The 25873-nt window shown below is 38.6% G+C and overlaps 2 protein-coding genes across 7 annotated transcripts in view; one reads left to right on the forward strand and one right to left on the reverse strand.

Annotated features, from left to right (window-relative positions):
• The window catches only part of LOC135205632 (galactoside alpha-(1,2)-fucosyltransferase 2-like), an 80041-nt gene extending 68274 nt beyond the window's left edge, over positions 1 to 11767 (forward strand). Inside the window, exon 5 of the mRNA XM_064236435.1 lies at positions 8295 to 11767. Coding sequence (XP_064092505.1) covers positions 8295 to 8515 — 221 coding nt within the window. The 3' untranslated portion in view covers positions 8516 to 11767. The remainder of the gene's footprint in view (positions 1 to 8294) is intronic.
• LOC135205631 (aspartate--tRNA ligase, mitochondrial-like) overlaps positions 8456 to 25873 on the reverse strand; it is a 160516-nt gene continuing 143098 nt past the window's right edge. For 2 of the 6 annotated variants that reach the window (XM_064236431.1, XM_064236428.1), the window contains exon 13: positions 18411 to 18644. In XM_064236431.1, coding sequence (XP_064092501.1) covers positions 18484 to 18644 — 161 coding nt within the window. In that variant the 3' untranslated portion in view covers positions 18411 to 18483. Of the gene's footprint in view, positions 8475 to 18407; positions 18645 to 25873 lie in introns of those variants that run through there. The other 4 variants (XM_064236434.1, XM_064236432.1, XM_064236430.1 and 1 more) reach the window with 3 other exon arrangements.

The following is a 25873-nucleotide window of genomic DNA, read 5'->3' on the forward strand; positions in this document are numbered from 1 at the left end:
TACTGTTAAGACCGGAGATCGGCGCCAAAAATCCAGTTAACAGTGTCGCTAAACGAGTGCTGTAAACCTGGACAGCTGTTAACTGATGCTGCCGCTAACCAGTGGCTGCCTGTCGATTCTAAAATCCTCAAATCAGACAATTTTGAACAAGAATCTACAATTTTAAAATCCCTTACAATAGTAGTACTTAGTCTTGCCTGACTGCATCTACTGCAGTTTTCAAGGATGGAAGACTGCTGCTTGACTGATAAGTCTCTATCTGTCCTGTCATTAATCTCTGCATGCAGGCAGTATCTCGTTTTGAGAGCTTTTATGGAATTACCAAAATACCCCACTTGACAGTTGGGGTATGTATAATAATAAACAATATCAGAAAACAATAAATCATTCAGTTTATCTTTGAAAGGTAGTAGACTTTTTATTGTAAAATCATTAATAAAAATGAATTTAAAAATAATTTGTGGATAAAATCTATCAAAACAGTATTTAAATTCCCTCTCAAGTTGCTTAATTGATTTACCAATGGTAAATCAATTAAGTAACTTGAAATACTGTTTTGACAGATTTTATCCATAGATTACTTTTAAATTCATTTTTAGCAATGATTTTACAATAAATGGTTTCATACCTTTCAAAGAGAAACTGCCTGATTTACTGCATACTGGTATAGTCAGCCCCGGTATTCACAGGGGATGTGTACCACAACCCCCGCCAAAAAGCTAAAATCTGCGACTCCTCAAAACCCATCCAAAAATGCTTAGAACTGCCTATTTTGATACTTCAAACACAAAATAGAAAAAACTAAAAATGCTTATACCTGAGTATATTTCAGTAGCTTTATCAGAAAAGGGCATTTAGTCATGAAAATGATAAGAAAATACAGGCAGTCCCAGGGTTACGACGTGGGCTCCGTTCTGGAGACGCGTTGTAAGCCGAAAATCGTCGTAAGCCGGATCATCAAAAATCCTAAGAAAATCTTACTTTTAATGCTTTGGGTGCATTAAAAACTATGTAAACTGCATTCTTATTGCCTTTATCAGCAAAAAAACCTTTAAATATTGATTATTTTGCATTTTTTGAGTCATATTTCTTCTGCCAAATCAGCGTTGTAGGCGGCGTAACCCTGGAACATGCGTCGTAAACCTGGAAATAATTTCTGATAAATATAATTGAAAAGCGTTGTAACCTTGGAACGTCATAAGCCGAACCCGTCGTAAGCTGGGGACTGCTTTACAGTAATTAGTGAATATGTATAAGGGATTTTAAAATAGTAGATTCTTGTTTAAAATTGTCTAATTTAAGGATTTTAAAATTTATATATATTCACAAACTTCAGCCACAACTCAACCAAGATCAGTCTTCTCCGTTATCCATAATCTACTGATTTTCTACAGGCTCTTGCTTTCCGGTCATTAGGCTAATTTATCTACTGTGTAATTGTTCTTTTTGCGTGTTTTTTTTATTGTTTCTTAGTCCTGTGTTTTATTTGAGGTCTTTAAGTATTTCTCTTTTCTTGAGTTTGTTTTTCTTAGTTTTGTTGGCTATCGTAATTCACTAAATTGTATTAGTTTCAAGTTACGAGTTTTGTGAAGAGTAAGGGGTTTATTTTATGGTAACGTACTTTAAAAAAATTACTCTAGAGTCTGACCTTTCTTTGATTTGAATTTTACCAGTACTACTATTAAATTTTATATTTTGGTGTTTTGCCTCTATTTTAAGTCGAAAATGGCTGTGTGCTAAAGCCAAAACGTCCCAATGGCACATTATTTAGGTAATATATATACTGAAGGTATAAGAAAGATACTGAGTTTGAAGATCTTGGGAAAAATCCAGAGCTTGAAGGTAATACGTACAGTTTAATTGAGGCTTGACACCCTGACAGCTGGATATCCATAGCTGAATATAAAAATGATAAATTTTTTAATCAATTTGTATTTTTCATAGCTAACAAACCTGAAGTCTTAACAATGGGATATTTCCAATCTAGCTGGTAACCGGTTAAAAAGAATCACAGATTGTAAGCATGAAATCTGTGAGATCTGGCAACTCCTGTGCGTACGAGGTGATAGCTGGTCAGAGACCGCGGACCGCCTCGTGACATATTTAGTCTTTATTTTACCACCTTGGAGAGTAGACGCTATCGCTTTCCTCTCCTTCCAAGCCGGTTGACTTGTGCCTATGTTCTTTTTTTTTCCAGTGTGTTTGTGCGTGTGTGTTTCTGCATTATGGATTCTACCGAGTCTCCACGGCCTCGTGCATGTGCCCAGGTATTCGGGGTTTTCCTTGCTCAAGGTTTTTAGCTGCTGTTTTCACAGACCCACATACAACATGCAGTAGGTGCCGTGCTAATAATTGTACAATTACTAATCCTTGTCCAGAATGTCATTCCTGGCCTAAGTCGCAATGGAGAGTGTTTTATAGAAAGAGGGAACATTATAGAGTTTCGACTCTTACTTCTTTGGAGGGTTTTTCTTCTCCTCAGATGGACGATTCGGCATCTCCCTCTCCTGTGATTGCTCCCCTGTGACTAGTGCAAGTGTGGCTCTGTCTCCTTCTTTTTCTTCCATTGATTCGTCGATGGAAGTATCAGCAGTTCTACAAGATGATGTTATGTTTAATGTAGCCCCTCTCCCTTGGGTTCTCACTTTATACCCAAGAGGGAGGAGCTATGCCATCTAATGCCTTATTTTCAGATTCAGTCATCCAAGATGGCGGGTGTTTGGGCGTCGCTGGGGCTACGGGGTTCACCTTCCTTGGATGGACTGCTGTCGCATTTCTTGGAGGCTCGTACCCCTCCCCCTGCCCTTATGGCAGTTCCCCCTCCCCCTGGACTCCTCTACATTGGATCTCGTGTGCTGCCACCTTGCGGAGCCCCATCGTCATCATCAACGCTCCCAGGGTCGCATCTTATCACTCCGCCAGTGAGGCCATCGACCAGCTCCAGTCTTAGAGGTGTCATGATGTCACTCCCTGAGTCATCTCAGCCTATGACGTCAGATCTGGTGGCTGCTCATCCTCCAGCTGTGACATCACCTTTTCCCAATATGTTGTCATCGTCTTCTCTCGCTGAGCCTTCCAAGGCTTTAGTTCAAGCAGTCTACAAGAGACTGGATCAGTTTTGTGAGAGAGGATTTCTGCTGTGTCTACGAAGAAGAAGAGTCATAAACAGAGGGTCTCTTCTACTCCTGCTAGCAAGAAACCGTGTAGAGAGAGGAGTTTCTCTCCTTCTTCTGTTCCTACACCATCCCCCCTTGCCATCATGTCAAGACATTGGTGGATCAAGGACTTTGTGGTTTCGTCGTCTTCGAATGAAAAAAGTGCATCTCCTTCTTTCCTTCACACCCCATGTCTCTCCCATGCACGTCATGTTCTTGCAAGTGAAAAAAGTGTTTCTCCTCATGCCCCACAAGGCCGTGTTTCTTCCTCTCACGTTCGCTTTCGTGAGGTTGGCAGGAGATAGTGGAAAGAAGGCATCCTCCTCTTTGATACAGTGTGTCACCAGTATGTCATGAGAGTAATGTATCTACATCTTCCCTTCACAGCCGTGTCTCTCCCTCTCACGTAAGTGTTCGTGACAGTGAGTGTTAAAAGCATTAAGTGTGTTACAACATCTTCCATTCGTGAATGTGAATCCTCCTTGCGAGTACGTGTTGACAAGGTCGGAGGCAATCCCTCTTTGTCTGTTCCCGAACCAGTTCATCGGCGCAAAGACGATAAAGCACCGATTAAAACATCGAAGGCTGCAGATGTGAAGATCACTCAAGTTTCGTCTAAGGATACTTTGCTCGGCAAGACTGAGGCTGAGGGTTAAAGACGTTAGGCTTCAGTGGCCCATGGAGATGCTTCTCGTTCTCCTGGAAGAGACCTTATTTGTAGGAATCCATCTCCTTCAGGTAGCTCTCTTCAGCAACGTTCCTCATCTCAGGATCGTGCTCGGTTGGCGTCTCAAGGTCGTGTACTCAAATTGCCTCACGTTCATGTACGTGCTTCCTCCGCGACTGTGTACATGTTTCACCTGACATACCTGTATGTGATCCTTTACGTGATCAAGTATGGGGTGCTTCTCACGAGTCAGCACGCTGTTCGAGTCAGGATCGTGTACAAGTGTCACTGCGAGATGAGTTTCGAGAACTTTCAGTCTCAGTCTCTTCCGGTTTTAGACCTTACACACCAACCAATATTGTCCAAAATGTTGGGCGTCCTGGGGAAGCTTCATCAGCAGTTTTACAGAAGGAGGAGGATACTGCCAAACCGTCTTCTTCACGTCATCGGTTGCCTGTGCCAGGGCAGGAGGGAGATAACCAAGAGTTTATGTCATTCGCAGAGGTTGCTGATTTTATTTGTGAGCTCAACATTCTTGAGGGTAGGGCGCAAGCTCAATCTTCTATCACCCCAACGGGTATAAACGCCTTGGTGGGTGCTAAACAGGACTCCAGAACTTCTTTTGAGCTCCCCTTGTCGGGTCACGCTCAGTTCATCCCACATGTAAACGCTTTGGTGTCAGACCAAGATGGTTATCTGCGATCTAGTAGGTCATCTAAGCTTCTCCCTCCTCTTGCGCAGCATAGGAAATACTATTCCATAAGTACAGTTCAATTGATGCCCCGTCACCTTAACCCGGATGTGATCCGTCTTACACCTGGCCTAACTCTGGAATAGGTTAGGGCTGAAGGCCCTTCCTTTTCTTCACAAGAGTTCTTAGCTATGGAGACTACTGCAGCTTCCATCTTCCAGACGGTTTCCTGGCTGGACTTGTGGTTCACTGCGATAGCCAAGCTTGCTTCAGGTAGGAGTGAGGGAGGTTTAGTGAGTCCTTCCTCTCTCAACAGACTGTTACAGTCTGGAGCTAAGACAATTTCTTGCCTGACACACCTTAGCTCCAACCTGTGGGTCAATCACCTCCCGGCCAGGAGAGACGCAGCACTGTCCAAGGTGTCAAATTCAGTGGACTCCGAGTCTTTGTCATCTCTCAGAAATGGGGATCTGCTTAAGTTGCAGTTCCTGTTTCCAAGGACTGAACTGGGAGATGCTATCGACCAGCAACGAGCAGACACGAAAGACAGGTTGGCACATCAGGCAGTATCGAAGTCAGAGGTGCATTCAAGATGCCCTCCTCCTCCTTCTCAGCAACAGGTGAGAAGATCTTCATCTGTTAAGACTGGCAAAGAAACAATGCCCCTACAAGCCTGGTAGGGACTCTAGGGGAAGGGGCAGAGGGAGTCGTCGATAGAGTGGGTGCCTCTCCCTTTCTGTTGCCATGGGCAGGGGGATGCCTGGCGGGCCAGTGGGCCAAGTGGTAAAGGTATGGAGCGGAGAAATGGGTAGTAGACGTTCTGCGGGTGGGATATTTACTACCATTCATCTTCCCTCCCTCCCTCTCGATCAGACCCCTTCTCAATCGGACTCACTCCCATGACTCATTAGTTCATGGCTCTTCGGGAGGAAGTGTTGAAAATGCTGAACAAGGGTGCAATAGAAGAAGCACTAAAGCATCCTTCTCCAGGTTTTTACAGTTGGATTTTCCTGGTAACCAAAGCAACAGGCGATTGGAGACCAGTGATCAATCTTTCCACCTTGAATCATTTTGTTAGGAAGACAAGGTTCAAGATGGAGATGTCCCTAACAGTGTTGGCAGTGATAAGGGACAACAACTTCTTGCTGTCGATAGACTTAAAGTATGCTTACTTCCAGATCCCTATTCACCCTTCATCCAGAAAGTTTCTTCACTTCACTCTGGGAGAGCAGATCTTTCAGTTCAAGGTCCTGCGCTTCGGGCTGACCACATCCCATCAGGTGTTCATTACGGTCTTTGCCCTCATATCAAAATGGACTCATGCTCAAGGGATTCGCCCGTTAAGGTACCTCGATGACTAGCTAGTATTAGCAAGCTCCAGGGAGAAACCATGGGATTAGGTTTACTCAATCCAATCTCACCTGACATACAGTCAAACACTAGTGTATATAAAGTGATTAATAATAGTTTTCAGAAAGTTATTACATTATTTTAAGTATAATGAAAAGAGAGAGAGAGAGAGATAACATTTAATACACTACTATTTATTACAATACAAATGTAAATAAGAAAAATACTGAAATGAACCACTAATACAGTTATGTGATTAACACATTACATGTTCCCATAAGAAGGTCTGCAAGGAGGAATCCCAATGATCAATGACTCAGAAATGAATCTTAAACCAGATTGAATCTGTAACCTGGTTGTAGATGTCTAAGGAAAGGGACCATCCTTATTGGAAAACTTATGGCACCTGCAGAAGGTTCAAGCTTGTGTAGTAAGACCCCAAAACAACAAGTGTAATTTAGTATATTTGTAGAAGTAAAAATCTTTAGTACACATGTGCAGTGAATCTGACCCTGCTCTGGACTCCACAAAAAAGAGCAAAGGTGATTCCTGGAAAGTAGTTGAAAGGAGACATGAAAGAACATGTCTCTCAGGTTGACAGATGCAAGAAAGAACCCGTAGCAAACAAATGCCTGTATGACCACCTTGGTTCTCTTGCATAAAAGGTGCAGTTTAAGAACTGTTGGGATGGCAAAAGCTGATAAGCCTAAAGGACCAAAACTGCAAAAACAATTAGAGGGCAGAAGCCCGAACACCAGCCAAGAAAGACAGCTACAATGGGAATTAAAAAATACCTTAAACAAGACCTCAAAGGACTAATCACAGAGTTACTGATTCTTGGATCTTCATACGGTGTACTCTTCTCTGAACTTCTTATTGATACCACAGAAATACAAGAGATGTCCAATTGATACCCTATCAGATTAAAGATTCTGGAATGAGTTAGGGGCAAGGCCATAAAGGCAAGGGACAGGTGGGCAGAAAGAGCAAGGGGCTGAAAGACAACAAGAGACAGAGCAAAGAATATCCCGGATAAGAGCCAAGGAGAGGAAGGAATCCACAGAATTAACATATAGAAGCCAGCATGGACTAAGGAAATGGTGGGGTGCAGGATCACTACAACATGCAGTCCAACTTGAATGGGGCAGGAATCAAGAGGCAGAAATGGTGCAAAGAACCTGAGACACAAGGAATGAAAAGTCTTCCCATGAAACTTATGAACCATCACAGAAGATATATGGGAGAAGGAAACCCATGTCATGGCCCATAAGATACCCTTACTTAGGGATTGCGTATGTCAGAAGGAGCTGAAACTGTGAAAGACACCACTACAAAGTCGCATATCAGGCAGAAAAACTGTTGTCAAGAAAGCTGGGGAGTCCAGGAAGTTACAGGCATTGGAAGGCCAAAAACAAATGGCAGGAGCAAGATACACTGATTCCACAGGAGGTAGCTACAATGAGGCCAGACTGCTAAGGTGAGGGCAGGAATACAAAACCTAAGGTCACAGAGATGGGTCCAGAGATGAAAAGGAGTTCCTGTTGGGGTCCTCCTCATTGTCAGATACCACTGATTTTACTGAACTAAATATTCTGTTTGTCCTAACCAGAATCAATTTAGCTTTGACTGTTCATTTCTTCTCATGCTAAACATGAGCAGGTATCCAGCTTATTTCAACATATCCAGTAGAACCATCTGGCAATTTATGAAATGAATGCTTGATGTGCTATACAATGCAACCTTCAGAGCAATAACTCAACTTATTTAACAGCACTCTTTGGATTCTGGGACAGTAATAACTTTTTTAGTCACATACTATTTTGTATTACCTTAACTGCAGACATGACATTATAGCTCTAAATATATTGATTATGATTTAAAAACAGAAAGAAGAAACTCTTTTTATGGGATATGACAAAATCATAACTCCAACAGCACTCGAGATGGAATATCATAAACAGAAGCACCAGTTATAACTATAAAATTGAAAGCTCAGTCCCATCATTTTTTATTTTGGTATTGTCTAGATAATTATCCTCCTGATCTCAACATTGAACCCTTTCCCCTAAGAAGCTGGCTTAACTGGTGTAGTTACTTATTTGTCAAGAATTTTCATATATCTTTTTAAGAGTCAATCAAAATGTATTGATTTGTTTTAAAATTTGGGACACATTATTACTGTATCCAAAATAACTTAACAAATTTTTTTTTTCATAAAAAAATTTTAAAATTTCTAGAGAACAATCTAGGAATGTGTGATTACTATGTTGATATGTTAACATAAGGAAAACAAACTCAGCAGGAAAACTTGAGTCCATAATCATTAATGATACTTTATAAGTTTTGTAATCTAATTACACTCTACAAAAGCTCTTACAGCCTTCTAAAAACTTTCTCAATACATACTAACAATTATTTTTTTATATTCTAGGCACAAAAAAGGATCCAATAATAGACTTGGCTGTTCTGTCACTAGGTGACCATCACATCATTAGCTATGGAACTTTCAGTTTTTTGGGAGCAACATTGGGCCATGGTACCATTGTACATCCAGTCACTGACAACAAACTGTATGACCACTACAACTGTGTTGACGATAACATCTTCCAACCTATATCAAGAGATAAATATGTAACTAAGAAGGAGAAATGAATTTTGCTGATGTAAATACAGTGTATTCACTTTAAGCTGCAGAAAAAAATGAAAATCTACCTGGAAATGACTTCCAAGGAAATTTTAATAAAGTACTGTGTGTATTGTCTATAATATGAAATATGATCTAAACTCCTACTTACATATACAGTAGTACCTCGAGATACGAAAGGCTCAACTTACGAAAAATCCAAGTTACGAAAGCCAATACGAAAAATTTTACTGCTCTACATACGATAAGTTTTCAAGATACGAAAGGTTGTTGCTATAAAGTCCCGAGATTTGCCCGGACCACCGAGAACAATTTTAAAACTCCCGCGCCGCCAACTGAGTTAACTCGCCACCATCCTCCCGCTCTCCCATTGGTTCCTGATGCTAGTCACCCCATAAGGTCCTGCTCTCCTATTGGTCAGCATCTACCCCTTGTGCTTTAAGTATTCTATTGGTAAAAGGTTGCTGTAAATTGAAAAACTTAGTATTCATGCAATACATTTAATAAAAAAAAGAACATTAGATAAAGATAGAATAAAGAATAGAAATGAATGGTTATTATACTGTTTGGTAGTTTCAGTAGTTGAAGAGAGATAATGAAAATTTATGGCTTACTGTGTAAAAGTGATTGCTTGGCGATCGTTCGATACTCGTAAGTGCTAGATGTGAACAGACGTTTGGAAGCTTTTTTTTGTTTGTTTATTATAGTTAATGGTTACTTAATAATTATTTGAAATGAGTACATGCAATACATTTAATAAAAAAAATGTGAATTAGATATCATAAAATATAAAATAAATCAGACTGCCAACAAATACGCATTTTTTAGAATTCTTCTTCTGTTTTATTATTACGTTACGTATACGTATTGCGTATGTTTCATTATAGCTGTCAGTAACTCGGTATCTCCGTTAGGTAAAGATAGAATAAAGAATAGAAATGAATGGTTATTATACTGTTTGGTGGTTTCATTAGTTGAAGAGAGATAATAATGACAATTTATGGCTTACTGTGTGCTAGGAAAAATGATTGCTTGGCGCTCGTTCGATACTCGTAAGACGCGTAAGAGCTGAGAATGTAAACAATCGATTGGAAGGTTTGTTTTTTGTTTGTTTGTGTATTATAGTTAATGATTAATTAATAATTATTTGAAATGAGTACATACTGATTATTTATACATTTTATTGGCATATTCTAAGCTTTTAGCTCTTAGGTTTAGATGTCAGAATCATAGACTAGGCTACAGTAGCAACCGCTAACATAGGCTAGGCTTATTGCTAAGGGACATATGCTAAAGTCCTAATATATGCAGTAAAAATGGGGTTGAACATTACATGCAGTTGAATATTACTCAAGTATGTACAGTATTTTGCCTTTTTGGAGTAATTTCTTCCGTCGTAACCCTAGAACATGTGTTTTAGGCCTGGAAATATAATTTACTGGGGTGTTTTTGGAGGGCTTGGAACGGATTAGCCATTTTACATGTAAAATGTGTTCCAAGATACGAAAAACTCTTGATACGAAGGCCGTCTCGGAACGGATTAATTTCGTATCTCGAGGTACCACTGTACTAGCCCTTATAACCTACCTTTCATATTATCTTGGTTCTGAATAAGTGAACAGTAACTACAAAGAAAACTATTCAGACTAAAGTAGTGATTTATCATCAATGCTACGTGAAATATTTTGAAGTCAAATCTATCTGTCATGACTTGCTGATATTTAGTAATACATAGATAGTAATCCAAACTGAATTCTGTAGCTGTTCTCCAACATACAACCATTATTTTACAACAGCCTTATCTACAATTACAGACATCTCCAGACACATTCCAGAGGATGAACCTTTCTGAGTGTGCAACTGAGTCTTTGAGTGTCCCTGGTGATTAAAATTTATATTATGCATGTGTTTTTTTTTCACTTGCATTCTACACTCCTCCATAGGGGGGCAAACACTGGCAAAATGGCATTAAATACAATGCTGAAAGCACACAGTTCTCCTCTAAAGACATGTCTTCCCTTAAGACTGGACGAAATAACTGCTTATTCTCACACTAAGAATTTTGTCTTTTTCCTCCTTTAATCCTTACTCCTAAAAATTTATGTTTATTACTTAACATCTCTTGTAGAGTTAAATACTGTATGGAAGAGCCCATGCAAACTTAATGATAAACAACAAAACAACATCTGTCTTTCCACTTTTCCTCTATGACGGAGAAAAATGGCCTAGGCAATTGCATTTTCTTGTTGTTGCACTGCCACTTGCTCCAAGAGGAGATATTAGTCAGTTGCTATGAGAACATGTCTGTCTCAGATGCAGCCAAGGTAAAGTGAATGTGTACCCACTGGATGGCGGGGATTAATCCCTTAACATTAGTAGCCAACCAATATCTACCTTGCTTTTAGTTATATGGCCAGCTCCAGCTTGTGCTAAAAGTAAAATCTCTTATGTAAAGGCCAAGGGTTTGTATACGTGTAGGAATAATATCATTTTCTATTCTAAAATTCTTTCAATGTTCTTCCTCCAGCCAATTCCAGCTGCAGCTGGTTCAAACTATACAAACAGAATGAGCAGCTTTCAGCATCAGGGGCACTGAGGGACCCAGATGAATGTTCAAAAAGTTGAAGTAAGACTTCTCTTTCTGGGATATGGCCGGAGATGACTGCTAACATAAAGTGATAGGTTTGTAACGGGAAAAAATTAAACATTTCTAGTCTGCTGCAAAAATATGCAGCAACATACAGCCCAATAAAATCTATTCATAAATAATATCTACCTGTACCCTAAATAAATATAGGCCATCTGATATTTCAGGCATACTACAATTCATAGAAAGACTTTTCATGCATAAAGTTTTCACTTCTGGATGCTTCATTAATTTAATCTTATAAATGTACGTACTTTCTGAAGTAAAACAATCATTGTAATTACTGCACAGTATATTAAGGGGGCCGGCCGGCTAATGCCATTTGTTAAGGACATGACTTTGATATTCATACCACTTGAAAAGGTGACTTGGGACATCTCCAAACCGCATATGATTTTCGCCTCTGACCTTCGGTTTTGTGACGCCAGGGCGATTTATCCCGAAAATAAAAATTTTTCAAATTCTATCTCCTCCCTTGATATTTAATATTAAGACCTAGGATTACTACCATATAGACCTGATGTAGACCTCCAATCGAATGAGGAGTTTTTCTTTCTAAAAGTCATTTTTTTGCCAGATATGAATTTTTCAATATGGTAAAAAAATAAACCCTATAAATCATGAGAAATAAATTTATAAAAAAAAGACGAAACAAAAATTGGAAAAAAAGGGCTCTATTTGATTGTTCTATAATGTCTTTTTGAGTTATATACCAAATTCCAATGTTATAGCTTTAAAACTAAGTGAGAAGATAGATTTTGAAGGTCAATAAGTATAGTTTTGAGATACGGGCGTTCAAAGTTTTCCTTCGTATTTCTAAAAAGACAATGTTAATAAATAATGATTATTATGAATGTATATTTCTTTTTTGTGTATTAATAAACCAAAATTATTTTATTTATCATAATTTAATCATAAATGATGATCCCTTTGCTCATATATCCTAGCCTGGGGCACTGCTTGAGGCAAGATGGGGTACTCCTTCCTACGCAACTCCCTCTCTCCCCTTCACTAACTCAGCTTATTACAGCGAATTTTCTTCTTCTGTATGTTAGCGAGATGTTTTCCTTGTATTTTCCTCTTTGGCATGATGAAATTCTTGCCGAAACAAAGATAAACAAACGTAAATGCAAGAGAATGTCAGAGGTGAAACTCGAAGGTGTACTCTCTTTTTACAAAGACAATTTAATAAATCATGATTATTATGAATTTCATATTCCATTTTGGGTATTAAAAAACCAAAACTTTGTTATTTATCATAAATGAAGATCTATTTGCTCAAAGATCGTAGCCTTGGGCACAGTGTGACATGTGCTGTCAGGCAAGACAGGGGCGTTACTAAGCAACCCTCCCCTCTCTCTTCACTAACTACGCATATATTATGATATTCTGTAATAATACTTGAGCAATTTTTCTTCATCTGTATGTTAGCGAGATGTTTTCCTTGTCTTTTCCACATTGACATGATGAAATTCTTGCCGAAACATACATAAACATACGTAAAAGCAAGCGAATGTCAGAGGTGAAATCGAACATATAGACTACTTGAAGTTTGTGCTCGCACTGATGGTTGGACTTGGTATCTGACTGAAGTGAAGTCTCCCTTCTCGACTCGGGAAATGTCTACAGATGCCATTTCTCCCAATTTCTTTGACAATAATTATCAAAATTTACGATAATAGAAGAAATATTGCATTTTCTTGTACAGATCAATGTTTTAGGCTTATTGAGTTATGTTAACTAATTACCCTGTAACTACGAAAGTAAGAGGAATTTTGACAAAATATTTCTTATACGTATTCTCAATTGCCATATGAAGCTCCATGATTTTTTTCATGACAGCATTTTTCGCCCTATACCCCCATATATAAGAGTTCCGGCCGGCCCCCTTAAATGTTGTTTATAGAAATATATCTCTTGTTACTATGAATAATAAAAGTCAATGGGACATATCTTTCTCACATAGCTACTTCTCTCAACATTATGATATTGCTAATTCAGAATAATTTGCATTTTTCCTAGACATACAAACCTTAAGTCTTTCATATGGATATACCTTCAGAGAAAGCTCATCCAATTACTGAAGCTAGGTAAAAAGGTGAGCCAAGAGATGGGGTACAACTAATTTTGTAGCTTGCTGTCACTAACTTTTCCTTCAGACATCAGGAACAAATATAGGGCTGCTATAGGGTGGGCTAATAAAATATTTCAGGTTTGCATATTTTTGAAAAATGCAATTGTTCTAAATTTGCATGACATTCCCATTAGCATAAAACCTATTGTCTTGTATAAGGAAGCTTGCAGAGATAGACGAGTAAGTCAATAATCTGTTCCTTAGTGGCTCCAACAACCATAGAAGATATAGACTTACAGATGGCACCTCAATGTCATCTAAACAGCATTTTGATAAAAGCCTCTCATACAGGAATTTTTGGATAGTCTCAGCCACTAATTGCAAGTGGTTTCATGTGCCAAAGATATGTGAGACGTAGCTGTTGAACAGCAGGGTCCACAAGCATGACTCTCAGCACCCCAAGAAGGTCCATTCCTATGAACTGCCACAAGTGACTGATGGCCATTTTTCTAAAGCAAAACTGTCTTAAGAAGAACCCCTAGATGGCATTATGGCATAAAACTGGATCACTGATAACCGGGGACTGCCTGTACAACACCAATACAATTACATAATAGATGGAGAAACTATCTAGTGCAAGCAACTAGAGAGATTAAAGACTACAGTCAGTCACTGGGTTACGACGAGTTCAGTTTACGACGCTCTTCAAATATATTTATAAAGAATTATTTCCTGGTTTATGATGCATGTTCTGGGGTTACGACACCAATCCAATGGAAGAAATATGCCTCCTAAATTGTAGAATGGTAAAAATTCTGAGTTTTTTTATGAAAAACTCAACAATAATGCAGGTTACATCATTTTCAAGATGCCCAAAGGATTAAAAATGGAAAATTTTTAATGTGTATTTTTCATAGCCAACAAGCCTGAGGTCTTAACATTAAGATAAATTTACTTGGCACCAGCTGGAAACTGGTTAGAACAATAAAAAATTGTAAATGGAAGGAATCTGTGGCATCTGGCATCAGATATGTAGCTGAGATGGAAGCGAATCAGAGACCATGCTTGAGCCTAGTGATGCATTAGTATTTCTTCCAACCCAGGATAAGACATGAGAGGGGTGGCTAGAGGTGGGCAGTCAATGTTAAGACCTCACGTTTGTTAGCTATGAAAAATACAAATTAATTATAAATTTGTCATTTGTTTATAAGCGGAACAAACCTTCAGTCTTGACATCAGGCTTGACTCACACTTGGAGGGAAGTATGAGAATCCTAAACTAGTTGGTCAGCACACCTGATCATTCTTTTTAGAAACGAGAATTCTAAAGAAGAGGACCTAAGCCTTTGAGATGTTAGTCATGTGGATATCTAACACTCAGTTCACTGGGTTTAAATACAATGTAAAAATTCCTGATTCATTGCATATATGGAAGTCAAAGAGAACTACGTATATCTGTTCAAGCAACAAACCATATCAACCACATGAAACAGGTTTGTCACCACTCCTCACTCCCTTTGCCGGAGAAAGGAGTTGAAGCTACTGAGACGCAGATTTGTATTTGTACGGAACACAAGAAGTGCTGTAACAGTATGACTGCAACGCTCACCTGCATCAAGCCAGTTCTAGTGCATGATGTGTCTATTCTTCAAACTACCCATAGGCACTGAAGAAAGGAGAAAAAGGAAAGAAAAGAGACCAGTCATCTCAGTCACTCCCTCCTCCACATTATCACCTAAGGCAGGATACAAACTGTTCCACCAGGGCCACTGGATGAGCAACACTTGTTAATCAGCCACCACCCAACCCAAGGAAAAAAAAAAAAGTGTCCAAGGACCTTTGAGCAATATCCTTCTAGTAGAAGAAAGTGAAAGTGGTCTGATGTAGCTAGGAACCAACATTCAAAATTCTATGAACAGACAGGTTATTTTTAAATGCCATGAACTTATTCCTCTGATGTCATGAGCTTCTGCATGCAGAGTACTGGTGCCAGAATTGATGATGAAGAATAGGCTTGCCTAATCACTTCATGTAGCTTAACGAAAAGGTATTCTTGGACACCTTTTCTTGGCCTGGATTGTGCTATCAAAAAGTCTAATCACCTCATGTAGCTCAACAAAAAGGTATTCTCGGATACCTATTCTTCATCATCAATTCTGGCACCAGTACTCTGCATGCAGAAACTCATGACATCAGAGGAATAAGTTCATGGCATTTAAAAAGAACCTGTCTGTTCATAGAATTTTGAATGTTGGGATTGTAAAGGACTCAAACCTAGCATCAGGGATCAATGGGTTCTGAGTCTTCACTATGAAGTCCAGGATGAAATAGAACACAGCCAATCCCCATCCCATTGAGTGTTTTAAGTCTAAGAAAAGTCCATGCAGTTCACCAACTCTCTTCACCTATGCCAGGGCAAGCAGAATAACAAGCAGGATAACGGTCTTGAAGATCAGATCCCTATTTGACAACTCTCTTAAGGGCTCATACGGTGCACGAGTCAGGCTCTGCAACATGAGAAAAACATCGCATGCAGGAGGTCTGAGATCCCTGGGTGAGCAAGATCTTTCGAAGCTTTTCGTGAGCAAAGATATCTCTAGGGAGGAAGAGATATCTACAACCTTCCACTTCAAGACTAGGCCTAGTGCAGCCCTATAGCCTTTTACAGCAGAAATGGAGAGAAGCTTCTCTCGGTGAAAGAAGATGAAGTCTGCTACCTGCTGAAGAGTGGCTCTGACCAGAGAAACCCCCGTCTACAACACCAACCACAGGAGACAGCCCATTTTCCCTGGTAAACTGCTGCAAAGGACTCTCTGAGGTATCCACCCATCTCTGTTGCTGCTCGGTGAGAAAAGCCTCTCGCTCACAAGAGATGGTGGATAACCACCAAACATGAGGACACAGGGAAAGCACTGCCTATGTGCGACTAACACAGAAGGTCGCGCTAGGGAGGAATCTGCTTTTGTTGCCTTGGAGAGCAGAGCCAGGTCAGGATACCGAGTCACCAGAATCATCCTGAGATTCATGGTGGTCAGCACTCGGGTGATCACCTTGCAAATCAGACAAAACAGGGGAAAGGCGTAAACTTCGAGGTTGTCCCACGGTTGTTGGAACGCGTCCTCTGCAGCAACCCATGGGTCCGGTACAATGGAGCAGAAAGTCTGTAACTTCCTGTTGCACTGGGTGGTGAACAAGTCTATGACTGGTCACCCCCATAGATTGAACAGCCTTTCTGTTAGGTCTAAGTGTAGGGACCACTCGGTCCATATCACTTGATTCTGGCAGCTTAGCTTATCAGCTACTACGTTCCTCTTGCCTGGAATGTACCTGGCTGAGAGCTCTACTGAGTAGGCTATGGCTCACTCATGCACCTGCATTGTCAACCGGTGGAGTGAGACGGATGAGAGTCCCCCTTGCTTGTTGACATGTGCCACCACTGTGGTATTGTCACTCATCAGTATTACCACAGTGTCCCATCACTCAATCCTGAACTCTTGGAGGGCCAGGAAAGCTGTCTTGAATTCAAGGATGTTGATGTGAAGGTGCTTCTTGTGACAATTCCACACTTCTGCAGTCAGCAACTCCTCCAGGTGTGTAGCCCATCCCTCAGTCGATGCGTCTGAGAAAAGAAGCATGTCCGGAGGGGAAGTAAGAAGATCTACTCTATTAAGAGGTTCCTGTCCTCTAGCCACCAGTCTAAATCCTCTCTCACCTCCTGCAAGAGGGGGCCAAGAAAGAATTGAAGGTCAAGAGACTGTGACCAAAATTCACTTAGTTTCCACTGGAGAGACCAAGGTGTAGCCACCCACGAGGGACCAGCTTCTCCAATGACGATAGGTGACCGAACATGACTTGCCAATGCCAAGCTGACTGCTCCTGCCGAGACAGGAACTGTTGTGCTGCTTTCCTGAACTTGCTGATAAGAAAATCCGAGGGTTTGACCCTTGCTGCTACGTATCTATCAGCATGCCCAGGAACGTATCCCATGTGAATGTGGCCAAGCTCACACTAGGGTGAACACTCTCTAGGCCAGTCAAATGGGGATTTAGAAAGGAAAAAATTTACGGAAAGCTGCAATTTATTTTATCAGCTTCATAATAGGGTACTTAATAACATCTCAATTTTGCCCCCTGTATCATCCCGGTTTTGGCTGCCATCTTGAAAAATGGATATCATTAAAGATTTTTGCATTACCCTTTCAGGCTCCACCTGCATTAATTTCTACCCTTTAACCTTTATCTTTCCATATGGTGTCTTCCCACCCAGCTGTCCAGCTTCATAAACTTTTTATTTCTCCAATTTCCAATTATCATTACAGACAGTCACCAGTAATCGGCGGGGGTTCCATTCTTGGTGGGGTGTTGATAAGCAAAAACTGCCATGAACTGAAACTTGGCAATTTATGGCGTTAAGTTTTGGTTAATGGCGCCTCTGTTAGGTATGTTATGGGGCTATAACTCTATTAAGTATTAGAACCTCATAGTGCTAATAACTGAAACTCAGCTTTTTATGGCGCTAGACAAGCCCCATAAAACCAAATCACCATTAACCGAGTCCATCGATAACCAGGGACTGCCTGTACTTGGAGCCAAGCACTCCAAAAGAGGGTAAGTCTTGGCTGGAGAGGCTACCATGACTTAAGCCATCCTTGTGGAAGTCTAGAAGTGTGACTCAGTGCTGTGATTAAATGAGTTTACAATGCTAAATAATAATTAAACTTACGAAAAAGTCATTCCAATACCTGAAAATCGTACAATAAACAAATATTAAGGGGACAGCAAGTAGCTACTTCAATTAAATTACAAGTGCATCAACAGATAAATCAACTTTTTGTGTTCTAATATGATAAACTGTATGTTTATCTGAAATAACATTCATTTTAGTCACAAATAACAAATCACTCTAAACTCTGAAATGATGAATACAACATGCTAACCACATATAACTCAGTTATAAATTTCATTTGTAAAATACTATCATCATATATAACTCATAAATTTCAATTGTAAAAGAATATATGTGCTACTATCCCAAACTCATTATGAACTATACTACACTTGTAAGAGGTCCAACAACTAAAGATTAAACATACTACAATTGCTCCCTCAACTCTTACCTGAATTAAAAACTACACAAGAAGTACACATTTCCTACATACCTTTACCAAGTACTTAAAATGAAAAACTAAATATGAAAGGTATCTTTATTTAAAAAAAAAAAAAATTAAATAACCTTTGGCAGTAAAAAAGTCTCTTGCTATGTAGGCTTTATACATATATGGTATAACTGTTCTTCCTCTTTAGTAATCATGCCAGGAGCTCCAGACATCAAACAACGGCCTTCCATGCTCTTGGGAAAAGCTATAACATCTCTTATGCTTTTGCTTCCGCAAATCTTTTCCATCAGTCTATCAAATCCTGGAAATAAGTTATCAAAATAATATGACCAACTCAAAAATGGACTTCATGGTTTCTTAACTATAAAAACTCATACTTTATTTTACTTCTCTGTCACAATGAGAGCAGATATCAATCTTCAATATCCACAAAACTACTTCTCACTCAAATTGTCAATTATTCTGCTACTTTCTGAAAGAGAACCGTACCTAATAACCACAGATAAATCTCCTAGCAAAACATAGTTTTGCATAGTAACAGACCATTGTTAATATTTACACCTTAAATGACACTCAGCACTTGTAAAGAATGGAAGTCATAAATATACACTTGTAAAGTGGAAGTCATAAATATAAATACAGAGTTTAACCAAACTAATAAATTAACTTTCTATGTTTCCATTTTCTTAGGAATAGCTTAGGTTTGTTTTCATCTATTCATAAGCATATATAGACAACAGTCCCTCTGTACATAAAAGGGATTTTGACAAAGGAAAAATCAATTTCTGGGGGAAGACCTGTGTCACCCGGTGAAAAGTTCCTGTAGCTCACTTTTCTAAGTAAAAATAGATCCTAAATATACCAGAGAAAAAGCTAGCATGGAATGCTGAAGTTACTACCCTCAACTCGATCACCTCCAAGGGCGTCGGTATAAGCACTAGGGCGGGTGGAAGCCACTTCTCACAGGACTTCTGCCAATTAGAGGATTCCTTTCAAAGTCTCTCCCAAGGCAAGAGCCGTTACAAAGGCTACCCCCCCCCTCACCTTCCACTCGCTACAACTACTACTACCATGCCCGCCATCTTCATTCCTGGAATAAACACCCAAGCTTGGACTGGCTAAAGGGTGGGGAAAGAAAGAGGGATGGGTTCACCGGGCAACACAGGTCTTCCCCCAGAAATAGATATTTCCTTTGTCAAAATCCCTTTTCTGGGTTCGACCTGTGTCTGCCGGTGAAAAAGTATCTGAGAATTGCCATCCAAGCTTACCAGATACCAAACAAATTATATAAAAGGGATAATGAAACCTAAGGTTCAACCAAAGAATAAATTTAATGAGCCGTAATAAGACGGACAACTTACTGACTAATTAAAACTAGGACTTAAACTAGAGCTTAAAACTAGTAATAACAAAACAATATAATGGAATGGTATCTGAAGCAATATACAATGAAGTATGTACAGAACAGGTAAGTGATACCAATATGGTCTCAAAGTTATATACAAGTTCCAGTGACGGAATGGCAAACAAACCAGCCCGGCCCGGAAAAGGGAGGGTTCGCAGGGAATACGAGCGAGGCAGGTAGGAAGGAGAGAGCATTAACCCTCTTACGCCGAAGGGGTATAATAAAAATCGTCTCCCGTATGCCGAGGGGGTCTCGGAGTGAGCGCCAAAGCGGAAAAAATATTTTTTTCAAAAAATCACAGCACGCTTAGTTTTTGAGATTAAGAGTTCATTTTTGGCTCCTTTTTTTCATTGCCTGAAGTTTAGTATGCAACCATCAGAAATGAAAAAAAATATAATTATCATATATAAAAAATGCAATATATGATAGAACAAAAACAAAATTTCATATATAATTGTATTCAAATCGCGCTGTGAGCAAAACGGTTAAAGCTAACGAGTTAATTTTGTTGTTGTTGTATTGTACACTAAATTGCAATCATTTTGGTATATAACACATTGTAAAACAATCAAAGCAACACAGAAAATATTATCACAAAATGATGCATGAATTCGTAACGCATGGACGTAAAAAAATGTTTTTTTCAAAAATTCACCATAAATCTAAATATTGTTCTAGAGACTTCCAATTTGCTTCAAAATTAAGATAAATGAGTGAATATTACTATACTGTAAGAGCTTTAGCTTACTTTTGCAGTTTTTGACTATTTCGGACGAGTTAAAGTTGACCAAATGTCTAATTTTTTTTTTTATATTTTTTTATACGCAAATATTTCAAAAATGAGAAAAGCTACAACCTTCAATTATTTTTTGTTGTATTCTACATGAAATTGCGCACATTTTCATATATAAAACTCTATGAAACGCCTAATATGAAATGAAGCAAATATTAGGAGAATGTGACGTACGCATTTCGGAGAATCCGCGCACCGAGGGAAGGAAAGTTTTTTTTTTTTTAATTCACTATAAATCTAAATATTGTGCTAGAGACCTCGAATTTGTTTCAAAATGAAGATAAATGACTGAATATTACTAGACTGTAAGAGTTTTACCTTACAATTGCGTTTTTTGACTATTTTGGTAGAGTCAAAGTTGACCGAACGTGGTTTTTTATTTATTTATCGTGATTTATATGCAAATATTTCGAAAATGAGAAAAGCTACAACCTTCAATCATTTGTTGTTGTATTCTAAATGAAATTTTGCACATTTTCATATATAAAACTTTATGTAACGGCTAATTTAAAATGGTACAAACATTATGACAATTGCACAAAAAAATTTCTGATTTTTTTCAGAAGTTACCACACGGACGTAAGGAAAATTTTTTTTTTTTTTCATAAATTCATAAATCGAAATATTGTGCTAGAGACTTCCAATTTGTTGCAAAATGAAAGTAAATGATTGAATATTACTATAATATAAGAGTTTTAGCTTACAATTGCGTTTTTCGACCATTTCGGTAGAGTCAAAGTTGACCGAAGGTTGAAATTTTGGCACATATCGTTATTTATATGAAAATATTTCAAAACTGATAAAAGCTACAACCATGGGTTTTTTTAGTTGTATTGTGCATGAAATTGCGCACATTTCCATATTTAAAACTTTATGTAACGGCTATTTTAAAATGGTGCAAACATTACGACAATCGCATGAAAAAATTTATCGGAAGTTACCGCACGGACGTAACAAAAAAGTTTTTTTCATATATTCACCATAAATCGAAATATTGTGCTAGAGACTTCCAATTTGTTGCAAAATGAAGGTAAATGATTGAATATTACTATACTGTAAGATTTTTAGCTTACAATTGCAGTTTTTGACCATTTTGGATGAGTTAAAGTTGACCGAATGTCGATTTTTTTTTATATATGCAAATATTTCGAAAATGAGAAAAGCTACAACCTTCAATCACTTTTTGTTGTATTCTACACGAAATTGCGCACATTTTCATATATAAAACTTTATGTAATGGCAAATTTAAAATGGTGCAAACATTACGACAATCGCACGAAATAATTTATCGGAAGAGTTACCGCGCGGACGTAAGGAAAGTTTTTTTTTCACAAATTCACCATAAATCGAAATACTGTGCTATAGACGTCCAATTTGTTTCAAAATGAAGGTAAATGATTGAATATTACTAGAATATAAGAGTTTTAGCTTATAATTGCGTTTTTCGACCATTTTGGTAGTCAAAGTTGAACGAAGGTTTAAATTTTGGCACTTGTCATTATTTATATGAAAATATTTCAAAACTGATAAAAGCTACAATCATGAGTATTTTTTTGTTGTATTCTATATGAAATTGCGCACATTTTCACATATAAAACTTTATTTAACGGCAAATTTAAAATGGTGCAAAAATTATGTCAAAGTGACGAAATAATTTCTGAGATGTGTCACTGATACTTTTTAGTGCGATAAGAAAGAAATTCGCGCTTGCGCCCCTGCGTAACAATTGTAAACAAAACAACGCCTTGATCCGTGAGCTCCTAGCATCCCCCAAGGCGCGTGATTCAAAAGTTTTTGCCCGGTAGGCCTATAAGTATTTTTCCGCGAATTTAAAAAAAAACTTTTTTATCGATGTTTAATACATCCAATCGTTTTTGCACCTTCATCATGCTTTTACATAGTATATGCGTTTGTGCAGTGGATGGGTCTATACTTTGATAGGGTTGCTAATAAACGTACTGATCGTAAGAAAACAAGCTTCCTCAGGGGCATCCACAGCTACTTCATTCAGTAATCCTGTTGTAACTTTAGTTAATGCGAGATCTGCCATAGTCCCATTCCAAGGGCGTGTTAATGGTTTCTTAACTCAGGGTGTTGAATCCTGGATCTGAGAAACATACACAAGATCATCTCCATGACTAATCTTAGCTTAGTTGACCAGGCGGCACTGATTGCAGACCGTCTGAGTGAATACATGGATCAATTCAATCAGTCAGGATGGGTTAGCGGTACCAAAATAATAAAAAAAAATGTTGTCAGGCTCATATATTTAACCCTCATATCAGCAATGTTACCAAAATCCTTAAGACAGTGTTTTGATGATAAATTAAAGACTGACAGTACAGAGCTAGACATATATAAACAAGTTAAGAAACATGTCTAAATGCACAAAATGAAAATAAACCACAGCAAGTAAATGTACTTAGTAATAATACAGTCGGGATAAATCGTTTTAATTGTAAGAGAACAGGGCATATAATGAACGAAGGAGACAGTCCCTTGTTTTACTTTAAGATTCGCAAAAGAGCAAATAACAGTGTGTTTGAGACTTAGCAGTCTCTCTCACTCTCTCTCGACAGGCAAGTACAGGCGGTCCCCGGCTTACGACGTTCCAAGGTTACGAAGCTTTTTCTTAAATATTCAATGGAAAATCCGTCCTGGGTTACGACGCTTGTTCCGAGGTTACGACGCTGACGCTTCCGACGCTCCGAGTTAACGACGCTTTTAAAAAACGCATGCTATGATAAAAATCCTTTATAGTTTAGCACAGTATATAATAAAAATATGTTTTTGGTTACATTACAACAAAAATTTTGAGGTTATGATGATTTTCGACACTTTTTTTTCGTATTTTTTAAATTTTTTTAGTGACGCCGCATATGCGGAACTAGTTTGCGGGCGAATGAATACACTAGCTTGGGATGCGCAGTTTAAAACAGTCCAAAAGCGCAAATAATGAAAAAATCATTGCTTGTTTCCAGTACATAATTAAAAAAACTAAGTTTCTGGTTAGATTACAATGCAAATTCCAAGGTTACGACGTTTTGTTATGCTTTTTAACGATACCTCATACGCAGAACTAGTTTTGAGCGGAGGCGCATAAATTAATTTACGCTATTAAACTGTATGGTAAATTGACCGAACAACGACCTCGAACGGTCGAGGACGCTAAGCGTAACAATACCAAACAACGCCAATTCAATCGCGTGCCTGCCTGAAGTTCAGTCGGTTGTGTGCTAATACGTTGCTGATTTTCCTTGCCATTTTCACGAATTTACAATGGCTCCTAAACGCCAAAGTACTTCCTCCGATGATAGTTCATCCAAGAAGAGGAAGGTCATCACGATGGAGGTAAAAAAGGATTTTGACGTAGGAAAAATCTATTTCTGGGCGATTGGTTCGTGTCACCCAGCGAAATCCCACCTCTTCCCAACCCTTCGCTCAAGATTGATTGCTAACTTCAGGATGGCCACCAGAGGCGCGGCAGTCACCTAAGCGTGGGTTGTAGTAGTAGTAGTTGCTGCCCCATTCTGTGGGTCGGCTCTCTTCTTGAGGGATTTTGTTGTGGGAAATTTCTAATTGACAAGAAGTTCGTGGTAGTGGTCTCACTCGCCCTAGTGTTCATACCGACGCCCTCCTTGTGGGTGAGCGAGTCAGTTATACTGACCTTTTCTTTATTTTGTTTATTCTCTGGTATTTGTTAGATCATTTACCTAAGAAATAATGAATTAAAGGATTATTTCGCTGGGTGACACGAACCAATCGCCCAGAAATAGATTTTTCCTACGTCAAAATCCTTTTTCTGGGCTCAGTTCGTGTCGCTGCGCGAAATTGTACCAGAGAATTAGCACAAGATTGAAATAAAGAAGATCTCAATAAAACTTAAAATTCAACTATATACTATAATTGTAAGAAAATATTTATACAATTGTTCATACAATCTGGATAAAGAACAATACTTAAAAGTAACTTATAGCTAACATATATACAAAGTCTTACACCAGTTATAGGTTGAATTTGAAATAAACATGTGTGTGACAATCATAGTTTAAAACACACTAAGTAAGTATTAATAAACATTAGCAGTAATTGTATTAAAGCATGTGTGTGTGAGCAAACTTAAACTAAAGACACACCAAAATAAGTTTCATAGATATTAATAATCAATACAATAACCATTGTTAATAGGGATGTGGCACCCTAGCATAAAAATATGGGGACCACATCCTAAAGATCAGTATGTACAATCAATTGTGGGTGACCCTAGCAAAAAAATAAGGGACACCCACTAAACCATCACAAGAGCAGCTAAGACTCAAGGGCAAACGTAGATGAACATGGTAGGCTAGACAAACTGTTGGCTGAGATAGGTAGAAAGGAGATCTGGATCTTCAACTAAACTACTGAGCAGAGTCAGGGGAAACTATGTTACCCGCTGCAACTGCTGAAAATTTTAGCGATTCCAAAGACTTTAAGTAGTGACGCTTAAATACTGTCAGCGATTTCCATCCAGTATATTTTTTCAAATCATCAAAATTCATATGTTGAAAGTAATTGATTGAGGTGGCTACTGCCCTGACATCGTGTGCCTTGGGGAAGGATTCAGGGTTAGCTTGCGTAATAAAGTATAGGATCTGTTGCCTAATACCTTTAATTGATAAAGTACCACCTTTTTCTCTTCTAAAGAGAGGACCCGAAGAGGATGAGGATGTCCTAGACAGAAAGGCTCGTAAGGTCGTTACTGGACAAAGAGAAAGATCTTGGGGAAGGGGTATAACCTTCCATGGTTCCCACCTCAACAAAGGATCCTCATTCTTAGCTAAAAAGCTACGATCCGGAGAAAGCAGAACTTCTCCTGAAGGAAGAAATTCTACATGACCCGCATCTCTGGATAACGCCGACAGTTCTGAAATTCTAGCTCCTGAAGCCAAGCTTAATAAAAACAATGTTTTTCTTAATAGCATTATAAATGAACATGTATTATTTGTATCCGAAGCCAGTTTTAGAACATCATTTAAGAACCATGACACTGAAGAAGGCCTTACTGAAGGTCTAAGTCTAGCACAAGCCTTGGGAATAGACGAAAAGTAAGAATCTGTTAAGTCTATGTTCAAACCCAATTGAAAAATCTTCTTCACGGCTGACTTGTTTGTCGTAATAGTACTAGCTGCTAACCCTTTTTCAAATAAGGATCTGAAAAAGGATATGGCTGAATTGATTGTCATGATTTTAATGTCTGCTTCCCTCAGGAAGGATGCCAACTTTTTAACTGCAGCGTCATACTGCCTTAAAGTTGAATCTCTTTTATCCGATTCCAGGAAAAGGATATTTC

The sequence above is a fragment of the Macrobrachium nipponense genome, chromosome 24, assembly GCF_015104395.2.
Source record: "Macrobrachium nipponense isolate FS-2020 chromosome 24, ASM1510439v2, whole genome shotgun sequence".
NCBI classification, from domain to species: domain Eukaryota; kingdom Metazoa; phylum Arthropoda; class Malacostraca; order Decapoda; family Palaemonidae; genus Macrobrachium; species Macrobrachium nipponense.